The sequence below is a fragment of the Camelus dromedarius genome, chromosome 5 (assembly GCF_036321535.1).
Source record: "Camelus dromedarius isolate mCamDro1 chromosome 5, mCamDro1.pat, whole genome shotgun sequence".
In the NCBI taxonomy this organism is placed as follows: Eukaryota; Metazoa; Chordata; class Mammalia; order Artiodactyla; family Camelidae; genus Camelus; species Camelus dromedarius.
The window spans coordinates 21,449,922-21,467,791 of NC_087440.1; the positions used below are offsets into that span (position 1 = coordinate 21,449,922).

At 44.0% G+C, this 17,870-nt stretch overlaps 2 protein-coding genes across 2 annotated transcripts in view; both read left to right on the plus strand.

Annotated features, from left to right (window-relative positions):
* PLA2G4E (phospholipase A2 group IVE) overlaps positions 1-3,574 on the plus strand; it is a 54,530-nt gene extending 50,956 nt beyond the window's left edge. Inside the window, exons 19-20 of the mRNA XM_010994983.3 lie at positions 902-1,085; positions 1,535-3,574. Of these exons, the coding sequence (XP_010993285.3) occupies positions 902-1,085; positions 1,535-1,755 (405 nt within the window). The 3' untranslated portion in view covers positions 1,756-3,574. The remainder of the gene's footprint in view (positions 1-901; positions 1,086-1,534) is intronic.
* A 6,759-nt stretch (positions 3,575-10,333) lies between these two features.
* EHD4 (EH domain containing 4) overlaps positions 10,334-17,870 on the plus strand; it is a 75,531-nt gene continuing 67,994 nt past the window's right edge. The window contains exon 1 of the mRNA XM_031453255.2: positions 10,334-10,704. Coding sequence (XP_031309115.1) covers positions 10,469-10,704 — 236 coding nt within the window. The 5' untranslated portion in view covers positions 10,334-10,468. The remainder of the gene's footprint in view (positions 10,705-17,870) is intronic.

A 17,870-nucleotide genomic window follows, 5' to 3' on the forward strand; every position in this document is an offset into this window, starting at 1 on the left:
TAACCTTAATAGAGCCCAGTCAATTCTAAAGTACTGTACCACTTCAAGAGATAATAATGTCTTATTTTCACCTCCCTGAGGAAGTAAGAACCTCCATGTAATCACACTAAAGAATTAGGACCACTTTTATTTATTTACTTCTGTATTATTTATAAAGTTCTGGATTATCAAGGGAAAGAAACTGTTTTTTGGGTTGCTTTAATCCAGCCCCATCCTGAAGCCAGGGAATGGGGCGTGTAGACTGATGACAAGGGTGACACCAGTGATAATGACCTAAGTTTGTAAATGTGAGACAACATACTTTCCTACATGATCTCACTTGATCCTTATGCCGACTCTTTGAGGTGGGTGGCGCAACTGCTATTATTCACATTACAGGTGAGGAAAGTAAGGCACAGTGAGTGTAGGTGGCTTGCTTAAGAGCATACAGCTAGCAAGCATAGAACAAGGGTAGAACTTACTAAGAAGATTCTGATACTCTAAGTCCATTGTTCTTTCTGTTGTCATGTTTATAAAGATGCCCTTTTAGGGTCCTTTCAGCCCTGTGGCACTTTGTCTGTTCCAAAGCCCACGCATGTCCCACAGGAGCCGGCCAGTAGTGGCTCTCACCCTCCCAGGGATTCACCCATATCTCCAGGTCTGTGTTTGGGTGAAGCATCATTGAAAGGGCTTCTGTCCACTTTACTTGGGGAAGGAGCTTGCAGCTGGACACATACCAACCTACTGCCTCAGGCTCTTCATCCTGACCCAGCTTTGTCCTAAAAATAGCACAAATAGGCAAAGCAGTTGGAGAGATGTGTTGTTAGCTGGGGAAATCAAGAAGCTGGAGCTAAGAACTCTGTGTTTCTTATCCTTGCCCACCCATCCTGATACTCAAATGTGTCCTCCTGCGGTATTCTAGCCCATGAAACAAACGTGCGAGTACTCCACTGTGCAGAACATCCCCTTTCCCAAATATGAGCTGCAGGAGGAGGATGATAAGCTGAAGGAGTGCTACCTGATGGAGAACTCCCAGGAACCTGATGCCCCCACTGTGGTTTTCTTCCCACTCATCAATGACACCTTCCAAAAGTACAAGGCCCCAGGTAAGCCGCCCCAAGCTCGGGTCCCACCACTTGCTGGCCTTGGATGGAGAGCTCCTATTCTTAGATTTGTGCAGTCTTCTGAGAGCACTAATGGGGAAGCCTGACTTAGCTCCAGTCTGAGCCAACCTTGGCTTTGGTGAGAAAGAACAGCCCCCCACGGCCCCATGTGCTGGTGATGTCAAACTCTGTTCTTTCAGTCATTCACCACTTAGTGACATCCAACTCCACACCTGGCACTGTGCTGGTGCTAGAGTGGTCCTGAGATGGGTGAGGTGCATCTTTGCCCTGAGGGGCTTGGCAGTGTGTGCACGCACACATATGTGAGTGTGCACACACGTGCATGTTTTCGTGTGTGTGTGTACAGGGGTGGGCTTTGGAGAGAGGCACAGAAACAAGCCATTACAACCTCATGTAATAAGGGGCTACAGCGAATCCTTCTGCTCCTCCAGGTGTGGAGCGAAGCCCCGAGGAGCTGGAGCAGGGCCAGGTTGACATCTATGGTCCCAAAACTCCCTACGCCACCAAGGAACTGACATACACGGAGGCCGCCTTTGACAAGCTGGTGAAGCTCTCCGAGTACAACATCCTGAATAACAAGGACAAGCTCCTTGAGGCCTTGAGACTGGCGGTGGAGAAGAAGAAACGCCTGAAGGGCCAGGGTCCTTCTTAAGTCCCAGGGGGCCTCACTGATCTTGTCGCAGTCAGAGGCGCAGAACGCATCAGGGCTGACCGGCCCGCACAGCTGGTTCTACTCTCCGGCAAGGGATGCAGGCAGGCTGGTCTGGGCTTTCCATCAAAAAAATTAAAATGAAAAAAAGTTGAGGAAGACAGAGAAAGAGACAAAGGAAAATAACAAGGGGACATACTGGGGTTTTATACTCATTGGAATTTTTTTAAACCTTCCCTGCAGAGAAAGGGGTCCAATAGCCGCAGGCTCCCACACATGCCTAAAGTGTGGAGAATAAAAGCATGGCCAGGTTTTATTTCTGGAAGAGGCTGGTTCCCCAGAAACCTTGGACTCAGAGCTGGAACTCCACCCACCCACACAGCCTACCCTCCCCAACTGCCAATAATCTTCTCTGGTGAATGCACAAGAGGACCTGAGAATCACTCTGGGTTCTCTGGAAAAATGCCTTTTTTTAAATTTAAGGCAGTTATATTCTTGTGATGTTTATAGACAGTTGTATTTTGTGGTTTTTATTTTTATGCGTCAGCGTATTAATAGGAAGCGTGATGCTTGAAGATCCAGATGGAGCGCTAGAGACACCTGGTCTCAACAACAGCACAGACAGGGGATGGGATTTCAGTGGCCCCTTGCCAGCCATTCGGAGCCCCCGGAATGGCGATCTCCGTGACCCCAATCAGGCAGCCCTGACTGAGCATCCAGCTGCAGTGAAACACCAGGCAAAACCCAAGTCTACAGCTCAGATTCGCCGAACAAGGATCAGGGATGGGGCTTAGGGATGCCTGGGTGATGCTGCCAGGTGCTGCCCACTCCAAGGGGCCCCTGCTCACTGGCCAGCTTGCTCCAGGAGGAGCACATCTCAGTCCTCTTACCACCTCCTCTCTGGTTTTCAGATGGGGTTATTTATTTCTAAAAGGGATTCCTCTTATTTATTATGTAAACACCATGGCCAGCACATCTCAACTCTTGAAGTCACCCTGAGAAAACAAAACCGGAAAGGACTGACCCAAGAAGGACTAGGTTAACCCTGAGGAAGAAGCTCATCCTTGGAGATGGTTTCCATATGAATCGCTAGGAAACCCCTGGGACACAGAGCAGCCCAGTCAAAGTATCCAGGTCTCCCATCTGGCTGGCAACTTAACTAAGGAAGCATGTAACCCAAGCCGTTGAGATGCCTGGGCCGATGGAAGGTGTGACCAGAAAGGCATGTGGTCCACATGAAGCCCAGCAAACCTGGAAGGCATAGCTCTCTTTCTGGGCCATCAGTCCTTTGGATGTTAGTTGACAGGTGCCAAAAGTTTACCAAAATTGTCCTCCAATTTACATCCTTGCTACTCCAAGTGTGGTGGGGAACTGGTTAGAAATGCAGAATCTCAGGCCCCACCCCAGCCATACTGAATCAGAATCTGCATTTTTAAGGAGATTCCCACCTCGTCTCCACTGCCCCCAGGTGATGCCTATTCATATCAAAGTCCAAGAGGAGCAAATGTATGTCATGCGCTCCCATAAGCTAGAAGGCATGAATCCATCAACTCCCCTGAGCCACTGATAAACTGGGCCTCTGGACCTGCAAGGCTGGTCCCCTCCCAGAGAAGGCTGACCTGGGACGCCACCCCTCCCCCCACCAGAGCCACCAGCTGCCTCCACTTTGCCATCTTTTCTTTCCATCTGCAACCAGCAGGTTCTCCTTAAACTACCAGAGTGAACCATGGGCAAGATCTGTGTGTTGTAAGGTGAAGGCAGCCCTGCCTCAGATTCATCAAAGTATGTAAAATGAGGTTTATTAAATCATTGTGTCACTTGAGCCTGGAATAAAATGGCCATGTGGATAAATGCTGTGGACACATCGGCTTTCATTATCTTATACTGCAAAACATGCCTAACTCCTGACCTCTTCCCTGCCTGGGCTTCCCACAAGCATTGCCAGAGATGTGAGAAGGCCATGTCCCTCCAGCCCTCCTCTCCTTCTGCAGGGTCCCCACTTCTTGTGGTGGGAGTGCTCCTCTGTTCTTACGAAGCCATGTCAGTGACCCTTGCTGACACATGCTGCTTGAGGCTTAGATGGTGTTTAGGAAGCAGTGATGGAGAGGAAGGAAGGGCCGCCAGCATTGGCCGAACACCTACCTGGTGCACAGCTGTCCGTGAACAGCCTCAGCTTTCTGGAAACTTATATATGGGTTGGAGGAAAACTGTGAAGAGATTTTTATACAGACTTGAGAAGTTACATGGTGACCCAGCTTCTAAAATGACGCTGGCGATATCACAGAGCAGGAGATAAGTAAGGGCCACACAAAGGATCAGAGCCAAGTGTCATCAGCTCCAGGAGGAGCAAGGGTGCAGTGTCCTGGAGAGGTCAGGGGGCTCCCTCCTCAGGTTCCCTGCTCTCTGCCTGCAACATGATTAAGTGGAAAAATTAAACTCCTCTCTCCCCCAGTGTCCCTGTCTCCCTGTCTCCCCCTTCCTTCCCAAGAGCAGCCAGCACACCAGTGCCACGCAGTCCAGGCACCCTGCCCCACAGCAGATGTTTTCTGCCCCTACATCCCCATGAAAACACTTCTCCCCAAGGTCACCAGCATCCTCCTAATTGCCAGAATACACTGAGCCAAACGACACTGGCCCTTTACAGGCCTTATCTTACTTGATTGTTCTGCGCATTTGGCACCGAAGACCACTCCCTCCTTCCTGAAACCCTCCCTTCCCATGACTTCCTTGCCAACAGCAGTTCAGTTTAGTTCCACCTGAAAATATTTATTGCCTTCCCACTACGTGCCAGTCACTGTTGGAGGCACTGGGACAATAAAAAGGATTAACAAGCCACCCCACACTTCAAGGAGCTTCCTTCTGGTCCCACGCAGGAGGCCTACATGGGAACAGAGGCTTACAGTACGAAGAGGAAGTGCCTCATCAGCTGCGTACACAAGGGGCACATATTAGGGGCTGCCAACCCAGCCCTAGATGGGTGGGGCCAAATATGCTGGATACCTTCTGTCCTGAATTTCTTCCCACTTTCAAGCCCCTTCCCTGACCTCACCACACCTCTCTCCTTTAACTGCTGATATCTCCTTAGCTCTTCTCTCTTCTCACTCAATACTCTCCTTTAAGCAATCACATCTACACTCAGGACTTCAACTACTGCTTCTATTTTGAAACTCTCAAACCTTTAGCTCCAGCCAAGGTAACGTCCTAAGTTCTTGATTCATGTATTTAAATTCTATACCAGTTAGCATTGCTTTTGCTACATAACCAAAAAGATCTAAAATGGCTTAAACAAGCTAAAAGAAGTTTATTTTTTCTATTAAAGAAGTTTATTTTTTCTATTTCTTATCAGAGACCCAGGCCACTTTCAGCTCTTGCTTCTGTCATCCTCAGATTTTCCTGCTGGTCCATTATGGCTGCTGGAGCTCCACCCATCATGTGCACATTCCAAGCAGCAGGGAGGATAAAGGGGTCTAAGCATATTTCATGTAGCATAATGTAGCAAGGCTTATCCAGATTGTGGCATGTGACAGAACTGCCTTCCTTTTTAAGGCTGAATAATATTTCATTGCATGTATATACATACATTTTGTTTATCCATTCATCTGCCAGTTGACACTTGGGTTGCTTCCATCTCTTGACTATTGTGAACAGAGTGGCTATGAGCATGGATGTGCAAATATCTCTTAGAGACCCTACTTTCAATTCTTTTGGATGTATATCCAGAAGTGGGATTTCTGGATAATATGGTAGTTCTATCTTTAATTATTTGAGGAACTGCCATACTGTTTTCCACAGCAATTGCATGGATTCACTTCTGTAATCTGCCCTTTTTTCCACTTAAAAATATAGTCTGAGAATTTTCCCAGGTCATTAATATTCTTCTTATATGATACAATTTTCAGTGACTGCATAGGAATCCATCGTTTGCTTAACTAATCCTCCATGAGGGAATAACTAGTCACAGCTTTTCACTCTTATAAATGATATACTGATAGAAATTCCTTAGATAAAGCCATTCCTTAGATAAAGCTTTACAGTCACTACTCCCTCAAGATACAATTCCTGAGTCAAGAAGTGTGAGCATTTCTAACAAATAAAGGTATAATGACATACAATAAACTGCACATATTTAAAGCACACAGTTTGATGAGTTTTGACAGATGCATGTAACTGTCAACAATCAGCACAATCAAGGTAATGAGCAAATCCTTCACCCCCAAAAGTTTTCTCATGCCGTTTGTAGTCCTTCCCTCTCCTCCTCCCTTGCTGGGTTATGTGGTAGGGATATGCTTCACTTTTTAAGAAACTGCCAAACTGTTTTCCAAAGTGGCTGTACCATTTTACATCCCACTAGCAATGACTGAGAGTTCTAGTTGCTCCACATCGTCACCAACAATTGGTATGATCAGACTTAATTTTAGACATTCTAATTAGGTATACAGCAGTATCTTGGTACGGTTCTAATTTGCATTTTCCTAACAACTGGTGCTGGTGAACATCTTTTCATGTGCTTATTTATGACTCATACCTCTTCTTTAGTGAAATATCTATTCAAATATTTTTTCCATTTTTAAAATTGAGTTGTTTGTTTTCTTATTATTGAGTTTTAAGAGGTCTTTATATGTTCTAGATACAAGTCCTTTATCAGATATGCAATTTGCAAGTATATTCTCCTGGTCTGCGATTTGTCTTTTCATTCTCTTTACAGTATCTTTCAAAGGTCAGAAGTTCTTAATTTTAATAAAGTCCAGTTTATCAATTTTTTTATGGATCATGCTTTTAGTATCATCTAAGAAATCTTCCTTCCCCTACCCAAGTTCACACAGATTTACTGCTATGTTTTTTTCTAGATGTTTTATAATTTTTAGTTTTACATTTATGTTTATAGTCATTTTGAATTAATTCTTACATATACTTTAGTATGGATCAGAGTTCATATTTTCACATATGGACATCCAACTGCTCTAGCATTATTGGTTGAAAAGACTTTTCTTTATCCATTGAATTGCCTTTCCACTTTGTCAAATATCAATTGACCATATATGTGTGGCTCTATTATAGGCTATGTATTCCACTGATACATGAGTCTAACTTTATACCAATACCACTCTGTCTTGATTTCTATAGCTTTATAATAATTCTTAAAATTAGGTAGTGTAAGTTCTCCAACTTTGTTACTTTTCAGTTATTTCAGCTATTTTATGTCCTTTGCATTTACATATGAATTTTAGAATCAGCTTGTCAACTTCTACAAAAGTAAAAGCCTGCTGGGATTGCACTAAATCTATGTATCAGTTTAAAGAAAATTGTCATCTTAATATTGTCTTCTGATCCACAAGCATGGTATGTATCTACATTTATTTAGGCTTTCTTTATTTCTCCCAGAATAAAATGCTTTGTAGTTCTCAGCATATAGACCTTGTACATTTTTTGTTAGATTTGTCCCTGTGTGGTTAATGTTTTTGATGTTATTGATGTTATTGCAAGTGATAGTGATTTTTTACTTCATTGTCCAATTGTTCATTTCTAGTATATAAAAATATAGCTGGTTTCTGTCTTATACCCAGCAATCTTGCTAAACTCACTATTATTCCTAGTAGCTTTTTTTTAGATTCCATATAATTTTCTACATAGATGATCATATTTTCTGCAAGTGAAGATAGTTTTACTTCTTCCTATCCAATCTGGATACCTTTTCTTTTTCTTGCCTTATTGTACTGACTAGAACCCCTAGTATGATGTTAAATAGAAGTGGTAAGAGAAGACATCTTTATCTTCTTCCTGATCTTAGAGGGGAAACATTCAGTCATTTCACCTTAAGTACGTTGTTGCAGAAGCAGAAGTCTTGAATGTGCATTTTCGAGATTTTTGATAAGTACAGACTCCAGGAAAGTGCCAATTCACACAACCTCCAGCAACGTGTGAGAGGGTATCTTTTCCTACACCCTTGTCAATGTTAGGCATCATCTTAGAAAAATTAAAGTCTGCCATTCTTAATGTTATCTAGCTATTTGAAGTTTGTTTCTTTGACTGTTAAGGGAGATCAGCATCATTTAATGTTTACTGGCCAATTGTATTTATATTATTAGTTGTCTTTGTCCTCTGCTCATTTTGTCTAATGGAGTGTTCATTTTATTCATTTCTTTCTTAGAAATTTCATAGTAACTTTTTAAATTTCGAATGTCCTTAAATATATCTAGCGTATATGTCTGTAATATTTTATCCAATTTGTCTTTTGCCTTTTACTTTTGTTTATGGATTTGTTTTTTATGTTCACTATTTTTAATGAAATTTAGATTCACAGCAAAATTGAGTATAAAGTACAGAGAGTTCCCCTATATCCCTTATCCCTCCAACACAGGCTTCCCACTATCAACATCCCACACTATCAACATCCCACACCAGAGTGGTACATATGTTACAGTCAATGAACCTAGCCTTAACTGACACATTATTATTACCCCAAATACATAGTTTACATTAGGGTTCACTCCTGGTGTTATACATTCTATGGATTTGGACTAATGTATAATGACATGTATCCACAAATACATTATCATACAGAACAGTTTCACTGCCCTACAAATCTGTGCTCTTCCTATTTGTCCTTCTCTCCTCCTTGACCCTTGACAACCACTGATCTTTTTACCGTCTCCATAGTTTTGCCTTTTCTGGGAGGTTGTATAGTTGGCAATCGTATGGAATCTGGCCCTTTTAGATTGGCTTCTTTCACTTAGTAATATAGATTTAAGTTTCCTCCATGTCTTTTCCTGGTTTGATAGCTCATTTCTTTTTAGCTGAATAATATTTCACTGTCTAAACATACCACGGTTTATTTATCCAGTCACCTAGCTAAGGACATCTTAGCTGCTTCCAATTTTTGGCAATTATGCATAAAGCTGTTACAAACATTTGTGTGCAGTTTTTGTGAAAACAGAAATTTTCAACTCATTTGGGTAAATACCAAGGAGAGCAATTTCTAGATCATATGGTAAAAGTATGTTTATATGGGTTCTTTTTTTTATGAATTTTAAAACTCATTGAAGCCTTGACTTTTTTTGTTGACAAATCTATCAACCTTTCTTTCATAATTTTTATCTTTCATTTTGATTAGAAAGGTTTTTCCTATCCAAATTCTACAAATCTTCACTAGCATCTAAAATAGTTCTTCTTTCAATAGGTCTATGGTTTCATTTTATTTTTATATTTCAATCTTTGTTTTATTTTGATATGAGGCAGATATCTAACTTCATTTTCCCATGGCATTCTTTTCACTTTCCTATTTACACACAACTCCCATTTTACAAACAAGGAAACTGAGGCAGAGAGGTAACTCATTGCATTTAAGGTCACATAGTCATTAATTTATATAGTCAGGATTCAAACCGAGATCTTTGGGTGCCAAGTCCTGTTCTCTTCACCACAGCCTTGGTATTCAAAGTATGATCCATGGACAAGCAGCATTTGAAACACCTGGGAGCTTGTTAGAAATGCAGTCTTGAGTCCCATCCCATACCCACTGAATCAGAATCTGCATTTCTTTCAAGTTTGAGAAGTACTGTTGTGCATCTATTCCCCCAGATTTAGGGTACATTAGAATCACCTGAAGGTTCTTGTTGACCTTCTTCCCTCCTCAGTATTTTAACTCAATAGGTCTGTGTTGTTGACCAGAAATCTGCATTTTAACAAGCATCCCAGGTTATTCTTATGTAACTGACTCCTTGGACCATACTTGAGAAATACTCTAAAACTGAGAAATATTCTAAAACTGTAACCTGGTGACACCAAAAAATGATGGCCGATTATTTCTCCCAATCTCAATTTAGATGTATCCTTTTCACCTGAAAAAAAGACAGCTAGGCGGTAACAATAACTCTTTTTAATGCCAATATGTGGAAATGAGGTTGTAGTAATAAGGATGATGACTAAGTCTTCAATTTTACAAAAAAAAAAAAAAAAAAAAAAAAAACCAACAACAACAAAGAAAACTAAGGGCAAAAGGCCTTTAATCGATTCAGAATTTGGTGGAGGTAGCGTCAAGAAGTAGGAGAAACATCTACCCGAGTACATTAGAGTCTACTTCCCGTACTTCAAATTTTGTCAGTTATGTCCGTGATTCAAAATCTCTTCGTCAATAAAATTAGAATAATAATAACCTTCCAGTGGGTAGAAAGAACCTGCCTGTCAACTTTATGAAGTTTTTCCCCCCGTATCGCTGTCTTTAGGGCTGCGATGAGTAAACGTTCCTGGAGACTAAGCACCTCAGGAGGCTCGATTTTTACCAGCTCAGATTTGCCTGGAAGCCGACGCCACCTGGCTAGAGGTGGGGCCCGGCAACCCAGGTGGGCCCCTCCGAGGGCGGGATTGCACGGGCAAGTTGGAGGAACGCCCTGTTCCCCGCCCGAGTCCTCCAGAAGGATTCCGTCATCAATAATTTATTAAGAACTTCCTCTCCATTGGTTGGCGCCTCCACCCATGCTGGCAGCGGCCCAATGAGGAAGGACTTGAGAGAGCCCTCCTGAATAGTGAACGAGCTCTCGTGACGTATAGACTGAGGATTGGCTGAGACGGCGAGAGGCGGGGCCAGCTCGGGCGGCGGCGAGCGTGTCTCGGGCAGCTCAGTGCGTGCCGGTGAGGGTCGAACGCCGAGTAGGGTGGGAGCTCAGGACTCGCACTAACAGGGCGAGCTCGGGGCGCGGACGTGCTGACCGGCAGCAGGATGTTCAGCTGGCTGGGGCGGCAGGCGGGCGGGCGCGAGCGCCCGGGCGGCGCGGACGCCGTGCAGACGGTGACTGGAGGCCTGCGCTCGCTCTACCTGCGCAAGGTGCTGCCACTGGAGGAGGCGTACCGCTTCCACGAGTTCCACTCGCCCGCGCTGGAGGACGCCGACTTCGAGAACAAGCCCATGATCCTGCTGGTGGGCCAGTACAGCACGGGCAAGACCACCTTCATCAGGTAACCCTCACCCCTGCCTCGACCCCTGTCCCCCACCACCTAGGTGGAGGCGGTCCTGCCCGTGTGTGCGTGTTGTCTACAGCCTACGGCCGCCCTCGGGCTTCCTGCAGCTCCCGCTCCTCTTTGAGAAACCCTTTCGCCGCTGCTTCCTCCTCCAGCATCGGCGTAACCTCAGGTTCCCCGTCCGAGCACGGTGTCAGAAGCCCCGCCTGGGGCGCGGCCGCCAGAGTGGGGCTGGCTGTCCCTATGAGGCCAGACGGGTCCTCGGAACCCCTTCTCCGTGTATTCGGAGCCCTCCTTCCTTTCTATTGGAAAGGCACTCCTCTGACTGGTTTTATTTTGTCATCCTAGCCAGGGGACCCGGGGAGGGGAGGGGAAGCTATAATAAGCACCTCCTTGATGAGCGAATGAGGCCTAGGGCTGGAAATGGGGACGGAGGTGTGAGATACTGGAATGGGCTGAGTCAAAGTTGAAAAGTTAAGCCCTGGCACATTGTCCAGCGTATAACTATTTATTGAATGAATGAATGAATGAATGAATGAATGATAACAGTAGAGGGTATTGCCCACGCCCCCTTCCCTTGAGGTCCTTCCTTGCTGCCCCCCACCGCAGTGTGCGGGGGTGGGGTAGGGGCAGAGTAGAGAAGCCGCCTTCATTCAACGGTTCACAGCCTCCCTTTATCCTGCCGCAGGAAGTTAGCTGTGTGTAGCAGCCACACTAGCCAGCGCCCAGTGGAACTAAGAGGGAGTGTCATATTACTATTCGTTAGTTTCCATTTCTTAGATGGCTCATTCCCTCCTCGCTCACCCTTAACGACTGAAAATGTTTGTCATGCTCCCTGTGTCTCCAAAAGCAAGCAAAAGCATGCCTTGACGTTCACATCGTATTGCTCCCTCTGAAGTGATTTTTGATGGGAAATAATTTACATTGAAACAGATTGCTTTTTGAAGAGGCTGTTTTACTTCTAAAGCAGCTGGCATTTCAAGACTCTTTCTTTGCTTAGGAGACTGGTTTTCCTGGGTTAAACTCTGTCAGTTTAAACAAAGTGACTGATCATTTAAGGTTTTGGTCTAGGGTTTTGGAAATTGTAACGGTCTCTTCATCATTGATGTTCAACAGGTGTTCAGAAAACTGCATCTATATCTGGATACATGCCATTTCTATTAAGTAGCAGCCTCTTTTTCTCCACTCTAGTGACCTAAATAGTTCCCACAAATAGAGTAGTTGTCGCTACAGAAAATATGCTCAATCCAGGCCTGCAGATACACTATGAATGAATTCAACAAAGCAAATTTTCTCTGTTGAAATATATTTCTAGATAGTCAATTGAATGTGAAGGATGACTGAGGAAAATAATTTTAAATTGCTTTATTTTGTGTTTATTAATAAGCTGAAAATAGTACTAAATATGTTACCTCAGACACTCAAAATGAACCATAGAAATATTACAGTAATTGGTACCTTGAAACATGATAGACAATACATTTAAGGTCTCAGTAATACTAACCAGTTCAGTATATGAGACAATGAAGTATTACAACCACCTGGTACAAGAGAGGGAGGTGGACCTTTTGAAATCTGCAGATAAAGGATAAGAAGGTAGCATTGTTATAATTGTAATAGTCTCAGGCATTAGCAGTGTCATGTTCATAGCATCCCAGGTAGTTCCTTCTGTCTGTCTTTGCTGTGAGAGCTTTATTGTGCCACGTGTGATGAGGGAGCCCCTGATGATGCTGTGCCAACCTGAATGTACTGTGGCCCTCTCTCTCTGTTCTCACAGCCTGGATAATGTGCAAGCCTGAGGCAAGAGAACAGACCCCCAGGAACATGAGTCAATTTTTTTTTTCCAGTTTACTGCTTCATTATATTACTTCTCACTCTTCTTTCTGTTTCACCATTTGAGGGGAGCTTTGTGGAATAGCTAAGGATAGTTTTAAGATGGATTTTGAGAGTTGCCTCCTGGTGACTGCATCCAAATGAACCTCTTCTCAGGAGGCACTGGTGCAACACTAGGTGAGGAAGGAGTCACCTAATCAGGAAGTCGCTTGTCTTGAGACCTTCCCTGACCTAAATGACTTTGCCTTTAGGCAGCAGGCACAAAAGTGGACCTGTGAGGTTTGGTGAAAATCAGGGTGGACAGGAAGCTTGGTGAGACACCAGAGATCTGAGTTTGGTTTCAGAGTGGCACTAAGAGGAAGAGATGGAGCTTCTGGGAGGAAAGCCCCAAACCAAAGGGCAGCTGCCCTCTATACTGCACTGGAGCTGGGAAGCAAAAGTGCTGGCCCAGGGTGCTGACCATCCTGGAATCTGCCCGCATCCATGGTTATCTTTTCTCTGAGGCTGGTCAGTGCCTGGGTGGTTTGCTTCTAACCAATGAGCACTGGAAGTTCATACTTGGCTCTGGGGTGCACATGTCTGTGTAGTCAGATTCTTACCCACCTGGCTTCCTGCACATTCCAAGAGGTTACTGGTAACATAGAACCAGCACTGACATTGAGGGAAACCTCCCTCATTGTAAAGCCATTCAGCAAGGCCTTTGGTGTACATTCCACACCTTTAATGAAACCTTACTCTTCCTTTTGTCCCATAACTGGGAAGAATTAAGAGCCCCACCAACACATGGGGAGCCAGGACGTTCATCAAGAGTGAGGAAATGAAGTGCGTGCAGTGTTCTAATAAGAAGGTCTCCTAAAAGGGGTGGATGAAGAGCCTGAGTGTCAAGAGCCTCTGCTCACTTCTGCCTGGAAGGTCACCTCAAGGGGCCCAAGTGTGAGGAGGAGGACAGATAGGAGAGTCTTGGTGGACTCCGCTCAGGTGGCTCACAAAGCTGGCCCAGAACTTCAGGAGATGCTTGTCCAAGTCTCTTTGGGTTAGAAGCAGAACAGCTTCTACTATCTCATTGGCAGTTTTGTTTCTCAGAAGGCAGAGGATGCAACGGGAGGAACTGTTGGTGCTCTGCCTCTGACCTGCAAGGAAGAACTGGCCAGAGAAGGAGAAGGGATGGCCCAGGGAAAGGGGCCACGTCATCGTAGACTCTTCAGCAATCAAGGAAGGCAGGATATTGGACTCTGCCAGGCTTATATCCAAAACCGGAGGAAAACAGATTTCAGAGATTCCCTCAGAAAACCCCTGGGCCCAGGTATAGTGAAGGAAGACATTTCCACTGAGAGGATGTGAGGTTCGCCAAAAATCAATTCAAACCGCACAAATGCAACTTCTGATATTTAAGAGCTCCACTTTCTCTCTTCCTCCTACACCCTGGCCTGTTCTCTCAAAAAAAAAAAATTATTCTAATGAGAAAAAAAGAAGGAATTCATTCAAGAAACTGTATAGGCTTTAAAAGAGCAAAGACAAAGGCACTTAGGCAAGAAAAAGAAATAGAAGGCATGTAGATCTGAAAGGGAGAAGTAAAACCACCTCTAGTCACAGAAGACATGATCTTGTATATAGAAAATCCTAAGGATTTAGGAAAATCTTGAAAAAAAATTCATAAAACTAACAAGTTCAGCAAAGTGTCAGGGTATAAGATTAATATGCAGAATTGTTAATATTTCTATACACCAGCAATGAGCAATCTGAAAATGAAATTAAAACAATTCCATCTAAGAGAATAAATGCAATAAAAGTAATGTAAAACTTATGCACTGAAAACTATAAAACTTTGTTGAAAGAAATTAATTAAAGAAAACCTTAAAAGCAAAAAAAAGACATTCTGTGTTCATGGGCTGGAAGACTTAATATTTTTAGAATGGCAATACTACTCAAAATGATCTGCAGATTCACTGCAATCTCTAGCAAAATCCTGGTTGCCTTCTTTACAGAAACTGACAGGCTGATCCTAAAATTCACATGGAGATGTGAGGAATCCAAAGTAGCCAAAACGATCTTGAAAAAGAAAAAACAAGCCCCAAATTGGAGTTCTCATACGTCTGATTTCAAAACTTATTACAAAGCTACAGTAAACAAGATAGCATGATACCAGCTTAAAGACAGACAAGTAGATCAATTGAATAGAATTGAGAGTCCAGAAATAAGCCTGTACGTCTATGATAAATTTGTTTTTACAAGGGTTCCAAGACAATTCAATGGGAGAAAAATATTCTTTTTAACAAATGATGGAAGGACAACTGGATAGCCATATTGCAGAAGAAATAGTGACTTTGGGTACAGGGTTTCTTTTTGGGTGATGAAAATGTTCTGAAATTAGTGGTGTTAGTTGCACAACTTTGTGACTATATTAAAAACCACAGAATTGTGCCCTTATAAAAGGGCGAATTTTGTGGCATATGAATTGTATCTCAATAAAAAATGTAACACAATTCAGCCTTTCAATATTAAGCATCCTATGATTTAATTTCCATAATTCTGCAGTTAGTGCCAGTCAAGTAATTTCTGCACCTGTGTGCAATAATTCAAAATAAAAATGGATACCAGAAAGAAAACAAATGAAGAAAAGTGGAAATAGGCTGAAAGAACACAAGGACAAAAGGAACTAATGAGTAGGCATGAGACAAAAGGAAGTACAAACAGCCCTGACACAATCTCTATTGGTTTCTCCCTGTATGTTCTAGTCACTGTACAAACATGTTCATTCTTCATAGCACTCCAGTTAGTAAAATCGAGGTATGTTGTTTTCCTATAAAATGCTTGATTAAAGTAATTATGTTTTAAAACTTTATTACTTAAATATAGTGTTAATAGGGGAAAAAGAAGGCAAGGGTTACACAGACAAGGGTGAAAACAAGATTTATGGACAGTGTGAAACATTAAGAAACTGGAGTGAGTGGGCTGAGAGGGTACCAGTGCCTTGGAGAGTAAAAAAAGCCTTTTTTGGTATGATTAGAACAAAAAAAAAGAATCAGGAAGTGAAAGGCCCACTGCATGGGACTCTTGCTATAACATTAACAGAAAGCAGAACTATCCAACTATTATTTTGCTTCCTCCTTTTCCCTCAAAGAAAATGCTCCAGAGATGGTAGAAGGAAGACCAGCCAGGTTTGAGAGGGACTTAAACTCAGACAGTGACACACTCCCAGGGCCTGGCACAGGTGGAACTGAGTAAATACCTGGGGGAGGGATGGAAGGAGGGGCGGGTGGTCCGTACAGGAAGAACTTGCAGTTGTGCTCATAGGACTGGATTTGGTGGTTTGTAAGAAATTATAAAGAAAATGAAAAATATCAGAAGATTGGAAGCAGGCAAATGTCCTAGTTTTTAAAAGGGGGGGAAGATAAATTTTAAGAACAAAGCTCTACTCCATCCCTTTGATCAGCTCTAGACTCCATGTTATTAAAGAGAAGTGAAGGCACTCACTAGGAGGCAGCCTGGTTTACCCATTTAACAACAACAATCCCATTAGGGAAACGCTGTGGGCCCAGTTTGGTGGTTCTCACTCATTCAGGTGCTGGACCCCTGAAATCATAGTCTTCCATGCCAAATACCATGCCCTTTGCAAATCTCTCTGAAATACTGAAATATTTAATGTTCACCGAAGAATACACTATATTTACAATATACAGTGTAAGATCATACCTACACACTCTGGCGTTCCTTTACTCAAATAACCTTGATTTCAGGGGTGGGCCCAGCTGTCACAGAATATGGAAAGGAATCAAGACATTAGGGCCCTGGGGGATAAGAGCTGTGATGCTAAAGCACAGGGTGGGATCACAGCATAGGAGCGACCTTTCATTCAGGTTTGGAGGTTGGTAAAGGCCTCCCCGAGGCTATGATGTAAAAGCTGAGCCCTGCAGAATGACCCAGAGTTAGCTGCCCAGAGGAGATGGAGGTGAAAGCGACAAAGTGTCGATGATGAGGCCCAGGTTTCTTGGATAACCAGGTGGGTGGTTGAGCCGTCCACTGAGATGGGGACACAAGAAGAGGAAGAGTGGGGGCATGATTATAAGTTTAGATTTAAACCTATGTGTAAGTGGACACCACCCGGGTGTAGGGTCCATGAGGGATCAGACATATGGGTCTGGAGCCAGAGGAAGAGGACCTTGTAGAGATGCTGGGGAAAATGGCACCAGGAGGTGAAGTAATGCCAGGGGAGGATGGTGGTTGTCTCTTTAGGTTGCAAATGATGGAAATTCAACTAAGAAACTTTTAAGTAAAAAGATACACATTTTCTCATGAAACTGTTCAGACCAGGGTGTGCTGGCTTCAGGCCTGGTCTAGGACCCCACGTGGTGCTGTCAGGACTCTTGTCTCTCAGCTCTGGTGCCTTCCTCATGTTGGCTTCCTTCTCAGGCAGTTGCTGATGGATTGGGCAGATGGCCGTCTCCAATTCCAGACTCACATTCTGCCAGTGGGAAAAAAAGAGAACCCTCGTCCCCCAATAGTTTCAGGGAAAGTCTGAGGTTTGAGTCTCATTGGTTTAACTTTGGCCATATGCCCATCCCCGAACCAATCTCTCGAGCCAGTGGAATGAAGTATCCATGCCTGGAGTGCAATGGTCAGCCCCCAGACCCCATGCACTAAGAGGGAGGAAAGGTAGCTCCTCAGGGTACAGCTATCAAAAAAGGGGAAGTGAATGCTAGACAGGTGAAACAGCAGGCGGCCCCCACCAAAGCCAGGGAAAGAGAGGGGGTGGTCAGCAGTGTCAGCTGCTTCTGGGAAGAGGAGTGAAATGGAACCAGTGGATAAGCCATCAGGAGCTGGGTCACCTTGGCAAGAGCTGTGTCAGTAAGTGGTGGTGATGGAAGCCAGGTGGCAGTGGGTTGAGGAATGAGTGGGAGGTGAGGCATCAAATATAGAAAACTCTCAGCAACTGGGCACTGAAGGGGAGGAACTGTGCCCTGGTCACAGGCATTCCGGAGGTTTGGTTGATGAGCATGACCTCAGAAGTTGGAAGGGGCCTGTGGAGGGGGAGCAGCTGGCATTCTGAAGCCTGGGAGGAGGCAGGACTTGCAGCAAGGATTCTGAGAGGTGGGGGCGGTACAGGGCAGGTTGAGTGTGACATCGGTGGCAGCAGTCAGCTTGGCGAGACTTGGCCTCTTGTCCGCTCATTACATCATCTACCCAACAAACGGCAGTGGTGCCTGAGGATTCGGAGAAATTACATCTGGAAGCTTACGTCTAGAGACATTCAGTATACTTTTCAAAGCTTGGAAAATTGTGATCTAGAAAGCTGTGATTCCTGAATCTGTCTGTGGGTCAGAATCATCAGG